General features: G+C 39.4%; 1 protein-coding gene across 1 annotated transcript in view; it reads right to left on the bottom strand.

Annotated features, from left to right (window-relative positions):
• Window positions 1-18,751, bottom strand: part of CSMD1 (CUB and Sushi multiple domains 1) — a 2,040,038-nt gene that overhangs the window by 506,607 nt on the left and 1,514,680 nt on the right. Inside the window, exon 12 of the mRNA XM_032158987.2 lies at window positions 5,282-5,394. Within this exon, the coding sequence (XP_032014878.1) occupies window positions 5,282-5,394 (113 nt within the window). The remainder of the gene's footprint in view (window positions 1-5,281; window positions 5,395-18,751) is intronic.

Below are 18,751 nucleotides of genomic sequence, written 5' to 3'. Positions count from 1 at the left end.
TATAAGGCTGTATCTGCTGTGAAAAAGGAGGTACACATTATAAATGCTTTGTGACGGTCAACTGGGCATTCCCACAACATGCAAACAAAAGGTTATTGGAAGCCACTTCCTGCAGCTTCACCTTCTCTTTAGGGTTTTAGAAGTCACTCCACTATTCTGGCAGGCACTGTCTTGCCTGACTTTGAGTAGCGTATTGGCTTCGTGCTCACAAGGACAGGGGCATGAGCTCACTTTCTACACGGACCAGCGAGCTGTCCTTGGTTCAGGGACTGCACCGGGCACCTTCATTGCACTTGGATGCTTTTCAATGTGCATAACTGCTCACCTAGTGAAGACGGGCGAGACTGGGCTGAGTAACTTGTGCCAGTCCAAACATGTAAGACGAGAAGCACCTTCAAGATTACATAACATCAATGCTGTCTCAGAAGTTCCGTCTGCTAAGAATGGTAAAGATGCTGCTTTCTGAACCATCTCCTACATTCCTGTATTCAGTATAACACACGGCCTCACTTCCAGATTCATCCTAGGAGCACAGACCCTGGGCTACAGACTGAGATGCCTACACTAATTTCCATTCTCTTATTATCAATGTATTCATCGGACATAGGAGACAATTCTGTTTCTTCTATGAAATGGTGATGCTGAACTCAAATAATTTTACTGGAATAACTCTTAGTATTGGCCCAAAATAGGTCCCTTTAATTTACCCCCTGCTAGAATGTAAATAGCTATGGCAAATTACATGAAACATGATTTGTGGAGATGCAGTTCCTCAACTTGTGTGATGAACTCAAACTGAATTTTTTTTTTTGGACCAAAACATGCTTCAGAGTCAACTCACTTTACTATAGACAGAGAAGCCATAAAAACATGGGACCACTACAATAGCAAACATATAATTGCTTACAAAAATATCCAGGGATCAAGTTTGCTTCTTGTTAACTTCCTCATGGCTAGAAGCCGCAGGGGTTAGGAGGGAACCCAACTTTGAATTGAGCATAGGGATTTTTCGTTATTTTCTGTTGACAATCAGTTGCTTTGATATATAATATATATTTTATTTTCAAATATAAAGTGGAGAAACTATGCCCTGGACTCACATTATCTTTTCTTATATAGTATTCTGAGATTCACTATTTATATGGATTCTATCTATTATAAATATGATTTATAAATATATAAATGATTTATAAGTATATAAATTATACATAGGTAGAATCTATATATATAGCAAATTAATATATAAATTCTATATGTAAAATTTGTTTTAAAAATATGTCTTAGCCATATAGAGTTTATGAATGGTCAGTGTTGCCTTATATGGCTCTACCATAATTTATTTACATCCTGCTTCTTAGCTTTTGGGTTTTTGAACAGATTTTTTTTAATTCAGTATTTTCATTTGTAAAATGGTTTTAAACAAACCTCACCTGTCTCCCGTCACTTTCTGACACCTAACATGATCTCCTTCAAGAGCTCTCTTTGTTTTTTAAACTTTGCATTTTTCCCCCATAATTTCCTTAGAGCAAATTATCAATTCACACTCTCTCTCTCGTGCTCTGTGTGTATAATACGTTCCGTGTATGTATAAAATAGCTACAGATATACGCACATGCTCATATGTATGCACGTGCTCATATATGAGGGAATATGTATAAGACATACCGTATAACATACACATGCCACCTGAAGTCTGGCAAGAGCGTTTGTTTCTCTGAATTGTTCTTTTGTGTTTGCTGCTGGGGCCTCGCCAGCAGGGACCCCTGTTGTTTTTCAGTCTCTGAGCTCCTCCCTGCCTATCTTCCACTCACTGTAATTTTCAGGGGATGCATAGGCCCTGGTTTTCATTTCTCCACCCCACTTGCTTTCTGACAAATGCCTCTAAAAGGGTCCATTAATTGAGTAGACCCTCCAGGCATCTTGAGGGGATGGAGGAAAGAGGATTGTGTTTGCGGAGTTAGAGACAGCACAAATGGAGAAATCTCACATATGCCCAAGCCTACGAGCCCGGGATGATGGAGGCCGCAGGTGGGTAGAGTGGACCCAAGGTCCTCTTGGTCCTCGTGTCCTGAGGCAGCCCCCTCACCATTACCGTGTGTGCTGGCAGGGGGGAGTGGGGGTGCCAGGAAAGCATCCTCCAGGGAGATTTTCTCAGAGACAACAGTGCCCAAGGTAGAAGAGACCACGAACATCTTAGGTAAGAAGTGTGATCCGAAGATTTGAGGGTCCCCGAAATATTTCACACTACTCAGGCTATTCTGGATTTCTTGTCAAGGTTGGAGTTGTTAGGTCAGTAAGGGTTGACATGGGTGGCCTTCGATAATGAGTGAGCTTAAACTGATAGCTACTTTGTTAGGATGGAGTCTCAGAAATTCAAGTCGATGTTAAAATAACATGATGTGGCATTTCTTGCATAGCAGTTTGTCTAGGGTTTGTAGTCTGAGGGACTGACTGTGACTCCAGGTATGAGAGTGCACACATTGCAAATTTCTGGGGAGACTATGGGAAAATGTGGAGAGCTGCTGCCTCCGAGGAAGTTAACTGGCTCAGCTCGAAGCTGGAGAGAAGGGGTGCTTATAATTCATCTCAACACCCCTCATTTGGGTCTACATGTCTTACTGTGCACACTATTGTTTATATAATGAAAACATCATGTTTGTAGAAAAATCTCAAAATTAAAATGAAAATGCAAACAGAAATAAGAGCTAGCATTTCTTAAGTTCTTACTCTATGTGTTATGAGCCTTACATGTTTTACTCAGTTGATTTTTCAATAAAATTATGAAGCAGTTGTGATTACTATGACTTTTTTTTTTTTTAATGATAAGTCTGATACACAAAGCGTTTAAATAATTTACACTAAGGTTCAGTGACTGAGCAGCGGAACCAGTATTGAGGGGAGTCCAGCTCCACAGCCTGTGTTCCTAACACTAGATGTTAGTGAAAGTCAGGCAACATCAACATGTAGAACATTTAACTCTATGTAAATATATGCTGTATATATTTTCTGATATATTTTTTTCTTTTATTAAGATGGAGTCTTACTCTGTCGCCTAGGCTGGAGTGCAGTGGCATGATCTTGGCTCACTGGAAGCTCCACCACCCAGGTTCAAGCGGTTCTTCTGCCTCAGCCTCCTGTGTATCTGGGATTACAGATGTGCCCACCCTCCACAAACAGCTAATTTTTTTTGCATTTTGAGGAGAGATAGGGGTTTCACCATGTTGGGCAGACTGGTCTGGAACTCCTGACCTTAAGTGATCCACCTGCGTTGGTCTTCCGATGATTATAGGTGTTAGCCCCCCTGCCTGGCCTGTTTTTTCTGATAATGTAATTTATGAACAACTATGCTTTGAGTCAAATAATATAAAATTATGTATATGCATAAAGGTCACTTTTATAAGTGATTTTCACTTTGTCTTCAACTGTTAGCTTAATATAGTACTCTGTAAATGTGCATTTTTAGAATGTCTTCTACTGTTATAATCTCTTAATTTTTTAAAATCCTCAAATGTTATATTAGTTACGGGTTTTAATTACCTTTTTACCTTTGGACTATTCTTTTGTCAAAGATAATACATGACATTGAATTGGCCACCTCTCAAGGACTGATGGCCATTCACGTTTTTATGACATCTCATGGGTGGCTACTGAGACTCTTACCACAGCACTAATTAGGGTAAAATGTAATTATAATTAATGTGGTGTGGTCATTCAGTGTGAAATATGACACATGGAAGAATGTTTACCTTTTAATGGGACTATTTATGTCTCTTCATAGTCAAGGATGCAGTTTGGGCACGAGGCTCCTCTCCTATTCCTGGTACCATAAACCTCATGATGTGTATCTCAATGCTGCCGAAATGAATTTACTACAATTTGCCCTGTTGGGAAGTGTCTGGTATTTCAATGATGATTTTAGATTCTACCAAAGGCAGTAGTAAATGCAGGTCATGTGGAAAATACTATATCTCCACCATAATTTCTTCAATAACTGCACGGTCACAGAAAAGTTCAATTGAAGGTCAGGTCTAAAAATTCAAATGTCAGGAGGTATTCTGCAGTTGCCTCTGCATTGTAGTTTTAGTCATTGAATGGGATGTAAATATACAGTTTTTGTTGTAGTATTTCTTATTCAGAAGGGTCATTAAGGCCCCACCACAACCCGTGAGTCAGCAAGGAGGGACCTATTTTATGCTTTGTAGATGAGGATACTCCTGGGTGGGCCCACTCACTACAGGACCCTTTAACATGGTGACCCTTTAGCCCACAGGGAGAGAGAGAGCAGCCATGCTGTGGCGTGTTCACTCACATGGACTCACGACAATGTCCCTTACCATGCTTGTTGATTTAGGATTGGTGGATACTTTTTTAGTATCTTGTTCATTGATTTCATGGGTAATAAATTCTTGTTACATTTTTCAGCTCCTAAAACTATTCCTATGGTATAAACTTGGGAAATAAGAACATATTGCCTATTTACTCAAATTCAAAAAGTAGAATAAAATTCAATTCCAACAGCTCCAGATAAATATTCTCATTTTTACCTATACACATACACATCTATCAGTTCAAATATTTTAAGGAACTCAGTTACTAATGAAGGAACCAGCAAGATATTTTAAAAACTATTTCAAAGGAGAATCCAAAGATCACAAATATATAGACAATCAAAAATACTGAAATAAATTTGCTAATCAATTTAAAAGTAATCAATATCCACAGGACAATAATTAATTGCATCTCTTTCACAGGGAATTCATTTGCATTTCAATGGTTCAGAAATTGTTTGCACTGCTGTCAGTTTTCTATAACTTGTAAAGTTGTAAACCAGCTCAAAAACAATGACAGGCACAGGAGTTTCATTTCAAATATTTGAATTTGCCTTATAAAAATTTATAATCGTAAGTCTTTTCAGATTCATTATATTGTCTTTTCTATGTTTGCTCACATAAAAAACGGTTGTGGGAAACACCAGGCAATATGATATGGTCAAAAGATCCACATATATGCCCACATTTCGTAGCTTACACCTAATACTTCACCTCACTCTTTATTTTGGGATAATCAAAGCACACACCATGGCAACCCGAGTTTTCAGAAGTTAAACATTCTCATTCACAAAAGCCAGTGTTAGCAGACTTTAAGGAAGTTCCCATCATGATTCCTATTTATCAGCATTGTTTGACTTGTTGATTTTACTTCTACCTAACCAATACAGAATGGTCTCTGCTCTCTGTTGGAATGCTAACTTCCAACCCCGTTAAGTGTATTCTCATCATACCTTGGTAAACAGCTTTAAACCCAGGCGACCCAATGCTGTCATCCGACTGCAGATGTAGCCACATCTGGTTGCTCATGCTGACGATGAGATCAGGAACACTGGAGCCCGTGAGCCTGCATGGAAGAGAAATGTCAGAGCTTTTATGCAAGGCAACAAGTATATCGACTTCCACCTGAAAGGAGGGTCTTGCTGCTTTAAACAGCCAAACCCTAGATATACAGGTAGCAAGACACTCTTTCGAAGACTATACAGCCTCTTGTCCATTATATTAATATTCAAACATCACTATCACTGGTGCTTTACAGAAATTACTCTATTCTATGGCTGCCAATTTGTGAATTTTCTTTTAAAAAATCAACTTAGGGCAATCAACCATCCCATATTCCTGGAACCGAGGGGCTTCCCCAGGTGCAGGAGTAACAGTGTTAAAACTGGGACAGTCCTGGAAAAAATATTGGACAATTGTTCATCTGAGGTGACTAGAGATGTGCACGGTTGCTGTAGGATTGCACAACACCAGCCATGCAAGAGAAAGCATCTCTATCACAAGAAATTGTATGTATTCATTCACAAAAGGTTTTCATTGTCTAGTCTAGAACTAGTATGTAACTTTATCACAAACTCTCCTTTTAAAATATGTTATAGGTAATTATACATTAAGAGAATTTTGAAAAGAACAGCATGCATAGCTGAACTAGATTTGGCAGCATTTATTGAACACTCCCCCTGCATGTTAATGTCTGGGTCACACCAAATGTGAGTTTCAATGAAGCATTCATTGTGTATTAACAAAACAGTCACATAGGGGCTGCTGTCAGCCAGTGAAAAGAAACACAAAATCCATTGACTGAACTCAACATGCTGACAGAAAAGCATGTTGAAATAGAAAAAGTGTAAGAAAAAAATCAATTCAACCACAACAAATGTCCCTAATCAAATAGGAAGCTTGACTTTCAGCAAAGTAGTTTCAGGAATAAGAGCATATGATTTGCCCCATCAATCATATCATCTGTCTATCAACCCAACATCCTCACCTTAGGCAGCACAGAGCACCGGATTCTTCAAAGGAAGATGAACAACTGTCATTATGTGTGAGTAACTCATGCAATGTTACACACAAATTGAAAAAAGGAAAATATTTCTGTGAATGATGTGCGGTAACTAAATATGTATTTCTTTCTCAAGATTTGTCTTTGCTGGCAAGATTGTTCTTTTTCATTTGCTTGTTTTGTTGGCTTGTTTGAAGAGAGATTTTTTCTTTCTTTCTTATTCATACATTTATTGAAGCGTAACAAGCCAAAAAGCACACAGATCATGAATGTCTAACTCCATGAATTTTTACAAAGTGAACCACCACAGAGGTCAACTCTTAAGAGAATTGCCAACACCCCAAAGCCTTCTTGTACCTTCTCCCAGTCACCATCGTCTCCTCCCATCTTGCCAAACTATCAGTTTTACATCTTCTTTGAAGTTTTTTTTATAAATGAAATCATATTATACACAACATTTTGTTCAACATTATGTTGGTGAAATGTATTCATGTTATTGTTTGTAGTAGCTTCATTTACTTCCATTTCTACACAGAATTTACAGTGTATAAACACAAAGAGGGGATGATTAATATTTTTAAAATCTTGAAATTTTTATTAAGATAATTGTAGACACATGCGGTAGGTAATACAAAATAATACAAAGAGATCACATGCGTTATTTACCTAGTTTCCCTGACTGGTAACATCTTGCAAAACCATAACAACCAGGACATTGACATGGATAGAACCTACCAGCCTCGTTAAAACTTTCCCTGTTTTATTCATATTTTGTATGTGCATTTGTGCATGCAGCTCTGCACAAATACGTCACATGTCTCGGCTCCTGAATCCACCACCATAGTCAATGCAGGGCAGCTCCATTCCCTCCAAATTCTCCAGTGCTGTGCCCTTAAAATCACACTGCTGCCCCTCTTGCTACACCCCCTTCACTGTCCCTAACCCCTGCCAACCACTAATCAGTCTCCATCTCTAAATTATTCATTTAAAAAAATCATACAAATGAAATCACAGTGTTTAACAACTTGGGATTCGATTTTATTCACTTGGCTTAATTCCTAGAAGATTTATCCCAGTTGTTGTTTATACCAATAGTTTGTTCCCTTTTATCGCTTGTTAGTAGGTCGTGTTGTGGATATACCACAGCTTGCTTAATCATCCACCTGGTTAAGGTTTATTTGGGCTGACACTAGTTTTGGCAGATGACACCTAAAGCTGCTGTGAACATGTGTGTGCAGGTTTTTGTGTGAGCGTAAATCTTCATTTGCCTGAGATAAAAGCCCAAGAGGGCAATAGCTGCATTGTATAATCATGTTTAGTGTCTAAAGAAACTACCAAATTTCTCCCCAGACTGGTTGCACATTCCCACTAACAATGTGTGAGCACCCCAAATCCTTTGTATTCTCAATAGGCATTTGGTGTTGTCAGCATATTTTTGCACTTCTCTAATAGCTATGTGCATTTAACTAACTGGTAATGATGTAAAACATTGTCTCGTGTGTTTATTTGCCATTTATACATCTTCTTTAATGAGAGGTCTCTCTTTTCTTCCTTTTAAATATTGAAAACTCTCTTCATATATTGTAGTGTAGATACCAGTCCTTGTCAGAAATTAGCAGTTTTGATTAAAATACAGTCAATTTTGGTAAGTGTTCCACATGCAATTACAACAAATTATATTCCGTAAGTATCAGTTGCAGGCCTTTCTGTATATCAAGTTTGGAATCTGACTTAGTTAGTTCCTTCCTTCCTTCCTTCCTTCCTTCCTTCCTTCCTTCCTTCCTTCCTTTCTTCCCTCCCTCCCTTCCTTCCTCCTTCCTTTCTTCCCTCTCTCCCTGCCTCCCTCCTTCCTTCCTTCCCTCCCTCCCTCCTTCTTCCTCTCTCCTTCCTTACTTCCTTCCTTCTCTCCCTCCCTCTCTTCCTCCTTCCTCTCTCCTTCCTTCCTTCTCTCCCTCCCTCCCTCTCCTTCCTCTCTCCTTCCTTCCCTCCCTCTCTCCCTCCTTTCTTCCCCTCTCCTTTCTTCCTTCCTTCCTTCCTTCTTCCTTCCTTCCTTCCTTCCTCCCTTCTTCCTTTCCTTCCCTTCCTTCCTTCCTTCATTCCTTCCTTCCTTCCATCCTTCCTTTCTTCCTCCTTCCTTTCCTTCTTTCCTTCCTTCCTTCTTTCCTTCCTTCCTTCCTTCCTTCCTTCCTTCCTTCCTTCCTTCCTTTCTGTTACTATTCCCTAAGGTAAGTGAATATATAAAGGAAAAATATGTATCTTAAATCAAATTCATGGTTTTGGGTAGAAGAAGGAAGAGGAAAGAAAACGTACTGTTTTAATACTGTATAGTTAAAGAAGAATGTGTGCATAGCCCTTAGTTTTTCCCTACATGTTAACATACACATGGCACCTGGTTCACATGCAAAATGAGTAGAGGAGAGCATTTTTCCCTTCTCCCTTTGGGCTTAGAGGTGGTGTCAGCACCCTTCTGATCTGTGTTCCCCACTACCACTCGCTTCTCTCTTTTACACCGCTTTGACTTCGAGACTTACGCCACCATGCAACATGACTCTACCGCTGTCCATCATCGTCCTCTCCCTTCCTGTAGTCCCTGGCTTGTCGTCATTGCTCCCTGTGGGCAGTCTGATAATTCTAACCCAATAACTTTTCTCTCCACTCCACTGCAAGGTATGACATCAAGGTATGACCAGTGATTTCATACCTTGCACCTTGCTACTCTTTATCATAACAAACTTAGGCACCTAACCCCTCTTTCTGACCACACTGCAGTATCTTTTAACTATAATAAGTGTGTACTTTCTGAAACACACTCCCCAATTCTTGGGGACCTCTACTAATGATTTGGTCACTTTTCTACCCAGCCTGGACAACATGATTGATACTCTGCTATTCTGTCTTTCCAGCGCCTTAACTGTGTTAAAGCCTACTACGCATCTGTCACATCTCTTACAAAACCCCAACTCGAGATCAATCCAACCATCCACTCTCTATCTTCCCGTATGTGTGCAAAAGAAAGATGATGAAGAACTCGCTGATTTATACTGATATATATATATATATATATATATGATTTCCAGACTCACACTGGTCATATGGTGACACATTTTTTTCCTGAATTATAGTCAGTGTATTTTTCCTATTGCCATCTGTTATTGCCCTAAGTCAACACCATTTTTTCTCAAGCCCATTCCAAGCCCTTATTTCTTCTGTTCTCAGCAGATAACTTTACTCATAACTATAAGGGGGAAAACATTTAGGACAGTCAAAACATGAAATACCTGCCTCTCAAAATCTCGTAAGTTTTTTGTTACTCTTTTCACGTCACCAGCCATTGGCCACTAGAAGCAACTGCTGGGGGAGTTTATTTTCCTCATACTTCTTTGATGTTTTTCACACCATTGTTTTCTCCCCATTTCCAACCTCTCCGTTGAACACTGATCATCTCACACCCACCCCACCAAAGTAGGCTCCTAACTCTGTCTCCTGATTCTGGCATTTCATCTCCCCTAGACATTCGACTTGATTTTAACTTATTAAACACATTATTGTGATGTAGACAATTCTTACACATTGAAAAGACTTACGCTGTCTATTCAAGCACTTCAGACATACCTCTAGGTTGATATATTTAACTTCTTAAGCTCTGTGCTGAACTTTGCTTTAATCTTATATTACTTTGTTCACTTGCATGAAACAGTCAGCAAGCGCAATGCCAGATTCCGCACAAAGTGCTTTCAATCAAATGTCAAATCAGGTTTATGTTTATTACTCATTTTGGAATTTATTTTAAGCCTGCTATGTGACAGTTATATTTATGGGAAGAACTGTAATTACAGCTTATTATAGTTATCTTAAAGCTAATTAACTTACAAAAATTTCATACAGTAAAAACACTTTTTAATTTATTTTTAAATTTTTATGTTATTTTATAACTATTTAAAACAAAAGAACTTTTGTTCCTCTTTCAGGTTTTGAGAACTATGTTGGCTTGCTAATTGGCTAACACTGAGAAATGATTTCTTTAAAACAAAGAAGCAAGCAATATTGTTACCCTTTGCAACTGCTTATCTGTTTGAAACAGGATTTTCAAAATAATAATAACTGAAAAATAAAATAGATACTGGCTATGATTAAATACAGTAGGTGCTCAAATAAAGTCATTTTGTTCAATGTCATTTCATTATAACATTGATGAAGAAGACAGACTCCTAGCAGGGGTGGTGTCTGTATGGGTGTATCAGTCTACTCTCACACTGCTATAAAGATATTATCCAAGACCGAGAGACTGGGTAATTTATAAAGAAAGGAGGTTTAACTGACTCATAGTTCCACATGGCTGGGGAGGCCTCAGGAAACTTACAATCATGGTAGAGGGTGAAAGGGAAGCAAGGCATGTCTTACAAGGCAGCAGGAGAGAGCATGTGAAGGAGGAACTGTCAAACAGAAAACCATCAGATCTGGTGAAAACTCCTTCACCATCATGAGAACAGCATGGAGGAAACTGCCCCCATGATCCAATCACCTCCCACCAGGTCCCTCCCTCAATACATGGGGATTATGGGGATTACAATTGGAGATGAGATTTGGGTGGGGACACAGAGCCAAACCGTATCAGTGGAGTTGGCATGTTCCCCATGTCTGCCTGGATTTGCTCCCAGGTTTTCTCCCACATCCCAAAGCTGTGCATGTGAGGTTTATTGGCATTAGCTAATGAGCTAGTTGGAAAAGGAATGAATGAATGAATATAAATTGATGTCAAATAAAAATGTGTCAAGCATATGATAATCATACAAATGCAGGACAATAAGCAATGCAATAGGAAAGTGCTCAGGGAGCTGTCACATGTGTAAATGTTTTTGACCTCACTGCGGGGAGGAGGTTTTCCTGAAAACGTTCTCGGCAAACAAACATTTATTTATCCCTTGATGTAACCAACCTCCACCCCTATGACTGTCACTCATCCATCCACCAAAAATTGGGTAAACAGTAATCTTACTTGTTTTCATTAATCTTTCTTAAAAGTGTGTATAGCTCACATTTATTTAAATGTTTAATATTAGGAGTGTTTTGGTCTTTATGCAGAAGTTTGGTCATGCTTTTTGCAAGCAGTAATATTCTGTAGGAACTTAACTCTTGTTTATATCAATTAGCCTAAGGGGAAATGGCTTTATCCCTAGTCTGTAGTAAATAACATACACATTTTAAAAATAAATCAATAAATAAAAATATAAATTAATCGACATTGTATTCATTATACAGCTACATGTTTAAATTTTATAGGGATATTTCCAAATAATGATTTAAATCTTAGTGTTATCTTAGGCAGCATACCAAGGGCTTAACATTTGGAGATCTGTTATGGCTCTGTCATTAATTCATCTGTGATTTTAGCTAAATCATTTTATCTCTATTCCAGGCTCCTCATCTAGGAAACAAGAGAATTTTATTAATCCACCATGAAGGAATTCCTCAGACCTAAAATTCTATGATCTTTTGCACAGATTTCAGTGAAGATACTGCTGTCTCACATTGATATGTCTGGTTGCAGTCAGTATCAATGTTGAACTGAAATCAACAGTGATTATTTCTCTAATTTCAAGTATGTGAAGTGGTTAACCCAAAATGAAGGAAATGACATTTGATTATGTATTTGTTCCTGTCTTACAACTACAGCACTTTGTGAGTACATTTAACTCTTTGAGAGTGTAACTAAACTCTTTCCAATGCAAATGTGTGAGTGTTCTTGAAAGCTTAATTACAACCATAAGATACAGTAACTTTGTGACGTTTTGGTTACTTGTGATTTTACTGTGTAGACAAGAACAATCTCATCTCTGAACAAATCTTACCTTTGGACCCTGCTAAATGGTTCAATAGTTCTATTCTAATCTACATGAAATACACGTGTTAAGGGCTGGGTGTGGCGGCTCATGTCTGTAATCCCAGCACTTTGGGAGGCTGAGGTGGGAGGACCACTTGAGTCCGGGAGTTCAAGACCAGCCTGGGCAACATAGCGAGGGCTTGGCTCAACCAAAAAACAAAAACAAAAACAAAACTACAGATGGATAAAACCTAAGTCTGACTCTGAAATCTTTCATCAACATAACCCAGTGAAATTCCCATGTTGTTGTGTGTATCAATAGTTTGCTTTTGGGAGTACTGAGTATAATTCTTTTGTAAAAAGATGTGTTTTTCCAATTCCCTGTCAAAGAATATTTACAATGCTTCTATTCTGGCAACTATGAATAGAGTTACCATAAACATTCACATGGTATAAATTTCATTTTTCTAGGGTAAATACTAAAGAGTGCGATTTCTGGGCCATATGATTGATGTATATTTACCCTCATATGAAACTACCAACCTATTTCCCAGAATGGCTGTACCACTTGGCTTTTCCGCTTGCAATCTCAAAGGTTACATAGAACATACATCCAATGGCGTGACATTCTCAAAAAGACAAAATTACAACAATAAATAATGAATCAGCCAGGCGTGGTGGCTCACGCCTGTAATCCTAGCATTTTTTGAGGCCAAGACGGGCAGGTTACTTGAGGTCAGCAGTTCGAGACCAGCCTGGCCAACATGGTGAAACTCCATCTCTACTAAAAATATGAACATGAGCCAGGCTTGGTGGCAGGCATCTGTAATCCCAGCTACTTGGGAGGCCTAGGCAAGGGAATGGCTTGAACCTGGGAAGCAGAGGTTGCAGTGAGCCAAGATTGTGTCACTGCACTCCATCCTGGGCAACAGAGCGAGATTCCGCCTCAAAAAAAAAGTGAATCAGTAAGTAGTTCGGGGTTTAAGGTGGGGGAGCCTGTCACCACAAAGGGATACTATAGTATTTTGAAGTGAAGGGAATGTTCTGTGTTCTGATTTTGCCGATGGTTACACAAATCTACGCATGTATTTACAGTCATAGATATGTACAGACAAAAAGTTCTACTTTACTGTATATCACTTAAAAATAATTTGTTCAGACCTGAAGAAAAATTCTGCATGTGTCACAAAGCTGTCAAAATACAACACTGATGCAACGTAGCACCTGCAATATGAGATGCCTGGATTTTATGGGCATGTACCTGAATTAAAAAAAAGGGGGGATGTACTAAACCTTTAATATACTCATTACAATTGTAAATTGGGCAATAGAAAAGTAAAGCCTGCCCTTACGATAAAAACTTGCCTAAAACTGAAGTACTTTGTAGTCTTTATGTTCCTTTAATGTCAATGAATGGCATAAATTGTTCAGAATGTAGAGAAAACACAGAGTACTTAATTGTATGATTTAATTGACTACCTGCCTTAATTGGGTATACACAGGATGAGCTGGAGATTAAAAAGGATAAGTAAAGACACGGTACTATCTGTTCAGCACCTGGGAACCTGGGCAGAGTCATTCCTCTTGAGGATGGAGTAAAATACCAGTAATGAGTTTCAGAGATGTGTTGATAAATATCTCCGGTACAAATTGGCAGGTGCAAAGGAGCCGGGGGCAGAGTTAGAAGTCAACTCAGTTGTTTGATAAGCCAAGGCAGAAGGCAATTACGCTCTGGAAGGCCGTATTTGCACTCTTGGGTCTCTCACATATCTTCAGATACAGTATTGAGCAGGAATTAAGAGCAAGGAAAGTGAGTTACAGTTTCTCCACCTACCCAGCACCTAGCCAGGCTCCCAGGACACGGAGGATACTGATTCCATGTTTATTTATATGATGTGTAACACTGCAGAGGGCCGGGGCAGGTGGAAAGGAGCAGGAATCTGATTTATTAATCAAGCTGACTGAAAAATAAATCAAGGGAGTGCTTTTATTGAATAAATAATCATAGTATTAAATACAATGTTAAAACTGAAGGTAATTCATACATATACTGAAGTTATTATATTTCCCCATGGGCATCACCATGAAATTAGAACAAGCTTTAGATTTCATTTACTTTGACCCATGCGCATGCCTCATTCAACTATGGCAGACTTTATTTACTGTGCTGAAATCCATTACAGTCAGGTGGCATAGAAGATGGTGTGACTTACATCAATCATTTACAATCGTTATTTTAAATTCACTAAACATTATCTGAATTATAAATTGTTCATGTGTGGAACTGCATGAAAAAGATCTAATCCAAACCTCTTGATCTTGCAGATCAAAGGGGAAAATAAAAGTTGACTGAAGCCCAAAGCGATGGTACTTTACAGATTTCCTTTACTGAGTGCAGCCCACACTATTTAAAAGTATATGGACTGCCAGTCCTCATGACATGGAGATCCTTTTTTCCATCCCCCCTCTGTGTAAAACACAAGTATCAGGCCTGGTAACGGCGCAATAAGCTACCAGAAGACACTGCTAAAAAGTGATAGGAGAAAGACAAGCTGGCCTGGACCCAGGACCAGAGAAACAGCAGAGCATGGGGTGACTTGTGGGCTATCACAAACAGAAGGCCACTCCGACCTGCTGTTTTCCACCCCTGACCAGGATACAGAAGGACCCCAGCAAGCCCATCCCTTCTCCAGATGCATCTGTGACCCGTCTGACTACCAGACAGGCAGCACCACCGCAAAGGGCTGCCTTGTCAAAGGAAAAATATCTAAGAAGGCAGAACCTGCAAGAGGGATGCAGCTATATACGTCATCTCACCTGGGAAGTCCCTGTGTCCCAGTAGGTCTGAGACTGAGTCTCCTCCCCAACCAGACACAGGCGGAGAGGGGGTGGAATAGGTGAGGGGGCACTGGAAAGAGGGGTCCCTCTGACCTCTCTCATCCTCTCACCAACATCTCCCCCAGTCCACCCAACCCCATGCACTCCAAGCCTGGGAAATCCTTCTGCCCCCTCAGGCAGCACCAGCAGACAGCAGTGGAGCCTCCTTGGGCACTAAATCCACTGTGCAGATCAAAGTAAACCCCTGAAGGCTCCAATAGTCAAATTATCATTGGAACCTCCTCCTCAGCCCACAAAATGGGCTGAGACCCACATGCCAAGCCTAAACAAGCTACTTGCTTGCTAAAATATTAGGTGGGTACAAAAGCAATTGCAGTTTTTGCCATTATTGTTATTTATTTTTTTATTTTTTAGATGAAGTGTGATTCTTGTCGTCCAGGCTGGAGTGTAGTGGCATGATCTTGGCTCACTGCAACCTCTGCCTCCCAGGTTCAAGTGATTCTCTTGCCTCAGCCTCCCAAGTAGCTGGGATTACAGGCATGCACCACCACGCCCAGCTAATTTTGTATTTTTAGTAGAGATGGGGTTTTTCCATCTTGGTCAGGCTGGTCTTGAACTCCCGACCTCAGGTGATCTGCCCACCTCGACCTTCCAAAGTGCTGGGATTACAGGTGTGAACCACCGTGCCCAGCCTGCCATTACTTTCAATGGCATAAATGCCATTACTTTCAATGGCAAAAACCACAATTGCTTTTTCATCAACCCAATAAAAGATGTAAACAGTACCTAGCAATACCTAACATGACAGACAAAAGAGCCGGGACACAACCATCGCACCAAGAGCCACGGAGATCATGGGTTGAATGACGAAAGACAATCAACCAACCCCAACAGAAATGAATCAGAGGTTGGGCTTCAGAGCCAGGCCTCTTAAAAACGCTTCAGTGATCATTTACAAATTATCTGCAAACAGATGAAAAGATAAGATGAATATAAGGTATAAAAATGAACTAAAAGGAAATTATGGAACTAAAAATACAATAACAGACGAGAAAACTAAAAATTGCTAGATTTGCTTAATATTAAAATTGAAATGAGCAATAATAGAATCAGTGAACTTGAGATTGATGGAATTCTCCTACATTGAACAACAGAGAGAAAACAGACGAAAAAATGGAAAATGGGCTGGGAGCGGTGGCTCACACCAGTAATCTCACCTGGGAGGCCGAGGTGGGCAGATTGCCTGAGCTCAGGAGTTCAAGACCGGCCTGGGCAACACAGTGAAACCCTGTCTTTATTAAAATACAACAAAAATTAGCCGAGTGTGGTGGCACGCACCTATAGTCCCAACTACTCAAGAAGTTGAGGCAGGAGAATTGCTTGAACCCAGAAGGCGGAGGTTGCAGTAAGCCAAGATCGAGCCATTGCACTCCAGTCTCCTGGAGCAATGGAGCAAGACTGTGTCTCAAAAATAAAAAATCAAAAGGAAAAGGAATAAAGCTTCAGAGGCCTGTGGGACAAAACAAAACAAAACAAAAACACACACACACAAAAATCCAACTATTTTTTGTCATTAGAATTCCAGAAGGAGACAAGATAGATGCTGGTGTTGAAATTATTTAAAAAAAATTGCTGAAAACTTCCCAAATTTCGCAAAACACATGAATTTATAGACCCAAAAAAATCTAAGTTAACCTCTCAAAAATAAACCCAAAAAAGTCCATTCCAAGACACATCTAATACAACTTTAAAAAACTAAAGACAGAAAAAACAACCAGAAAGAAACAAAATGTTACCTACAGGAAAGAACTACTTCAATGACAAGGATTTTCCTGTCAACCACAAATTTATATTCAGTGAATCTATCCTTCAGAAATAAAGGGAACTTAAAAAAAAAATCAGGCAAAGAATTTGTTTTGCAAATTAAGAGTAGGTGGTAGGCTGGGTGCGGTGGCTCACGCCTGTAATCCCAGCACTTTGGGAGGCTGAGGTGGGCGGATCACAAGGTCAGGAGATCGAGACCATCCTGGTTAACATGGTGAAACCTGTCTCTACTAAACATACAAAAAATTAGCCGGGCATGGTGGCAGGCGACTGTAGTTCCAGCTACTTGGGAGGCTAAGGCAGGAGAATGGCGTGAACCTGGAAGGCGGAGCTTGCACTGAGTCGAGATCACATCACTGAACTCCAGCCTGGGCAACAGACTGAGACTCCATTTCAAATTAAAAAAAAAACAAAACAAAAATCGTGTAGGTGGTAGACCTGCCCTTAATGGTTGGCTCAAGAACATTCTTCAAAAGTAAAGAAATGAAGAAGAAAAGAAAAGAAACTTTTACTTGTGTTTTCAGAAGAGAGAAAACAAGAGGAATCTATACAACATAAAATGGACTATTTTGTTTACCATGAGTTCCATAAATCTTACTTAATGATTGAAACAACAATTAGAACACTGTCTGGTACTTCAGATAATAATTTCAAAATGTTGAAGGGGTAAAGGGCCCTAAATGCAAGTGCGGTTTCCATACTTCAAGTGGTAAATGTTGGCATTAGTTGTAGTAAGATAAATAATGGCCTCACTCCTGTCCAATCCTGCTCTCACTCTAATCCCTCAAATCTGTGAACCTTACTTTTCAGACGAAAGATTTTGCAAATGTGATTAAGTTACGGATCTAAATGTAGGGGATTGTCCTGAATGATCTAGGTGGGCCCTAAATGCCACCACTAGTATCCATATAAGACAGACGCAGAGGGAGATTTCAGGCAGAGGAGAAGATGGTCTCGTGACTCTGAATGCAGAGAGTGGGTTGATGTGGCCACAAGCCAAGGAATGCCAGCAGCTGCCCTAAGCTGGAAGAAGGAAGGGATGACTTCTTTCCCAGAGCCTTTGGAGTGATTCTAGCTCTGCCCACATCTTGATGCTGGCCTAGCAAACCTGACTTGGACTTGTGGTTTCCAGAACTGAGAGTACAAATTTCTGCTGTTTTGAGCCACCAACTTTGTGGAATATTGTATAGTAACAGTAGGAAATAAATGTATCAATAGACTGTTAGAAGTCACATATGTTTATTGTAATGCCCAGAACAACCACTTTGAAAACTACAAAGAAATACATGAAATATATCACAAATGGGTTACGATAGAAATAAAAAACAAAACTTAATAACCCCTAGGAAGGCAAGAAAAGCAGTAAAAGGGGAATGAGAACCAGAAATAAACAAATAATAAAATGCCAGACAAAGCACTAAACATATCCATAATTACCTTAAATATAAATGGTCTAGATAAGCCACTCAAATATCAGAGAGAGGCAGAATGTATTAAAAAATTACCCAATTAATGAAGCTTAAAATGTATGTCAAAATCAATGACCCAGGCATACTGATAGTAAAAGAAAGAAAAGACATACCATGTAAATATTAATAATAAAAAGCAGGAGTGCCTATGTTAATATCTGATGAAGTAGACTAAAGGCAAATAAAAGTATCCGAGACAAAGAGGGACATCACAAAATAATAAAAGGATTGACCCACCAGAAATATGTAACACTCCTAAATGTGCACAAACCAAATATCAGAGCTTCACGACAAGAAGCAAAAACTGATAAAGCTAAGAGAAAAATAGCAACCTCCCCAAGTATAGTTGAAAACTATAGCACCCTTCAAAAACAGGCAGAAAAGATCACAAAGGATATTCAATCAACCAACAGGATCTAACTGACGAATACAGAACTCTCAACTCAGTACACATGTTTTTCAAACCCCT

The sequence above is a fragment of the Hylobates moloch genome, unplaced genomic scaffold (genome assembly GCF_009828535.3).
Source record: "Hylobates moloch isolate HMO894 unplaced genomic scaffold, HMol_V3 SCAFFOLD_8, whole genome shotgun sequence".
Classification (NCBI taxonomy): Eukaryota; Metazoa; Chordata; class Mammalia; order Primates; family Hylobatidae; genus Hylobates; species Hylobates moloch.
This window is presented reverse-complemented; position numbering and strand designations above follow the sequence as displayed.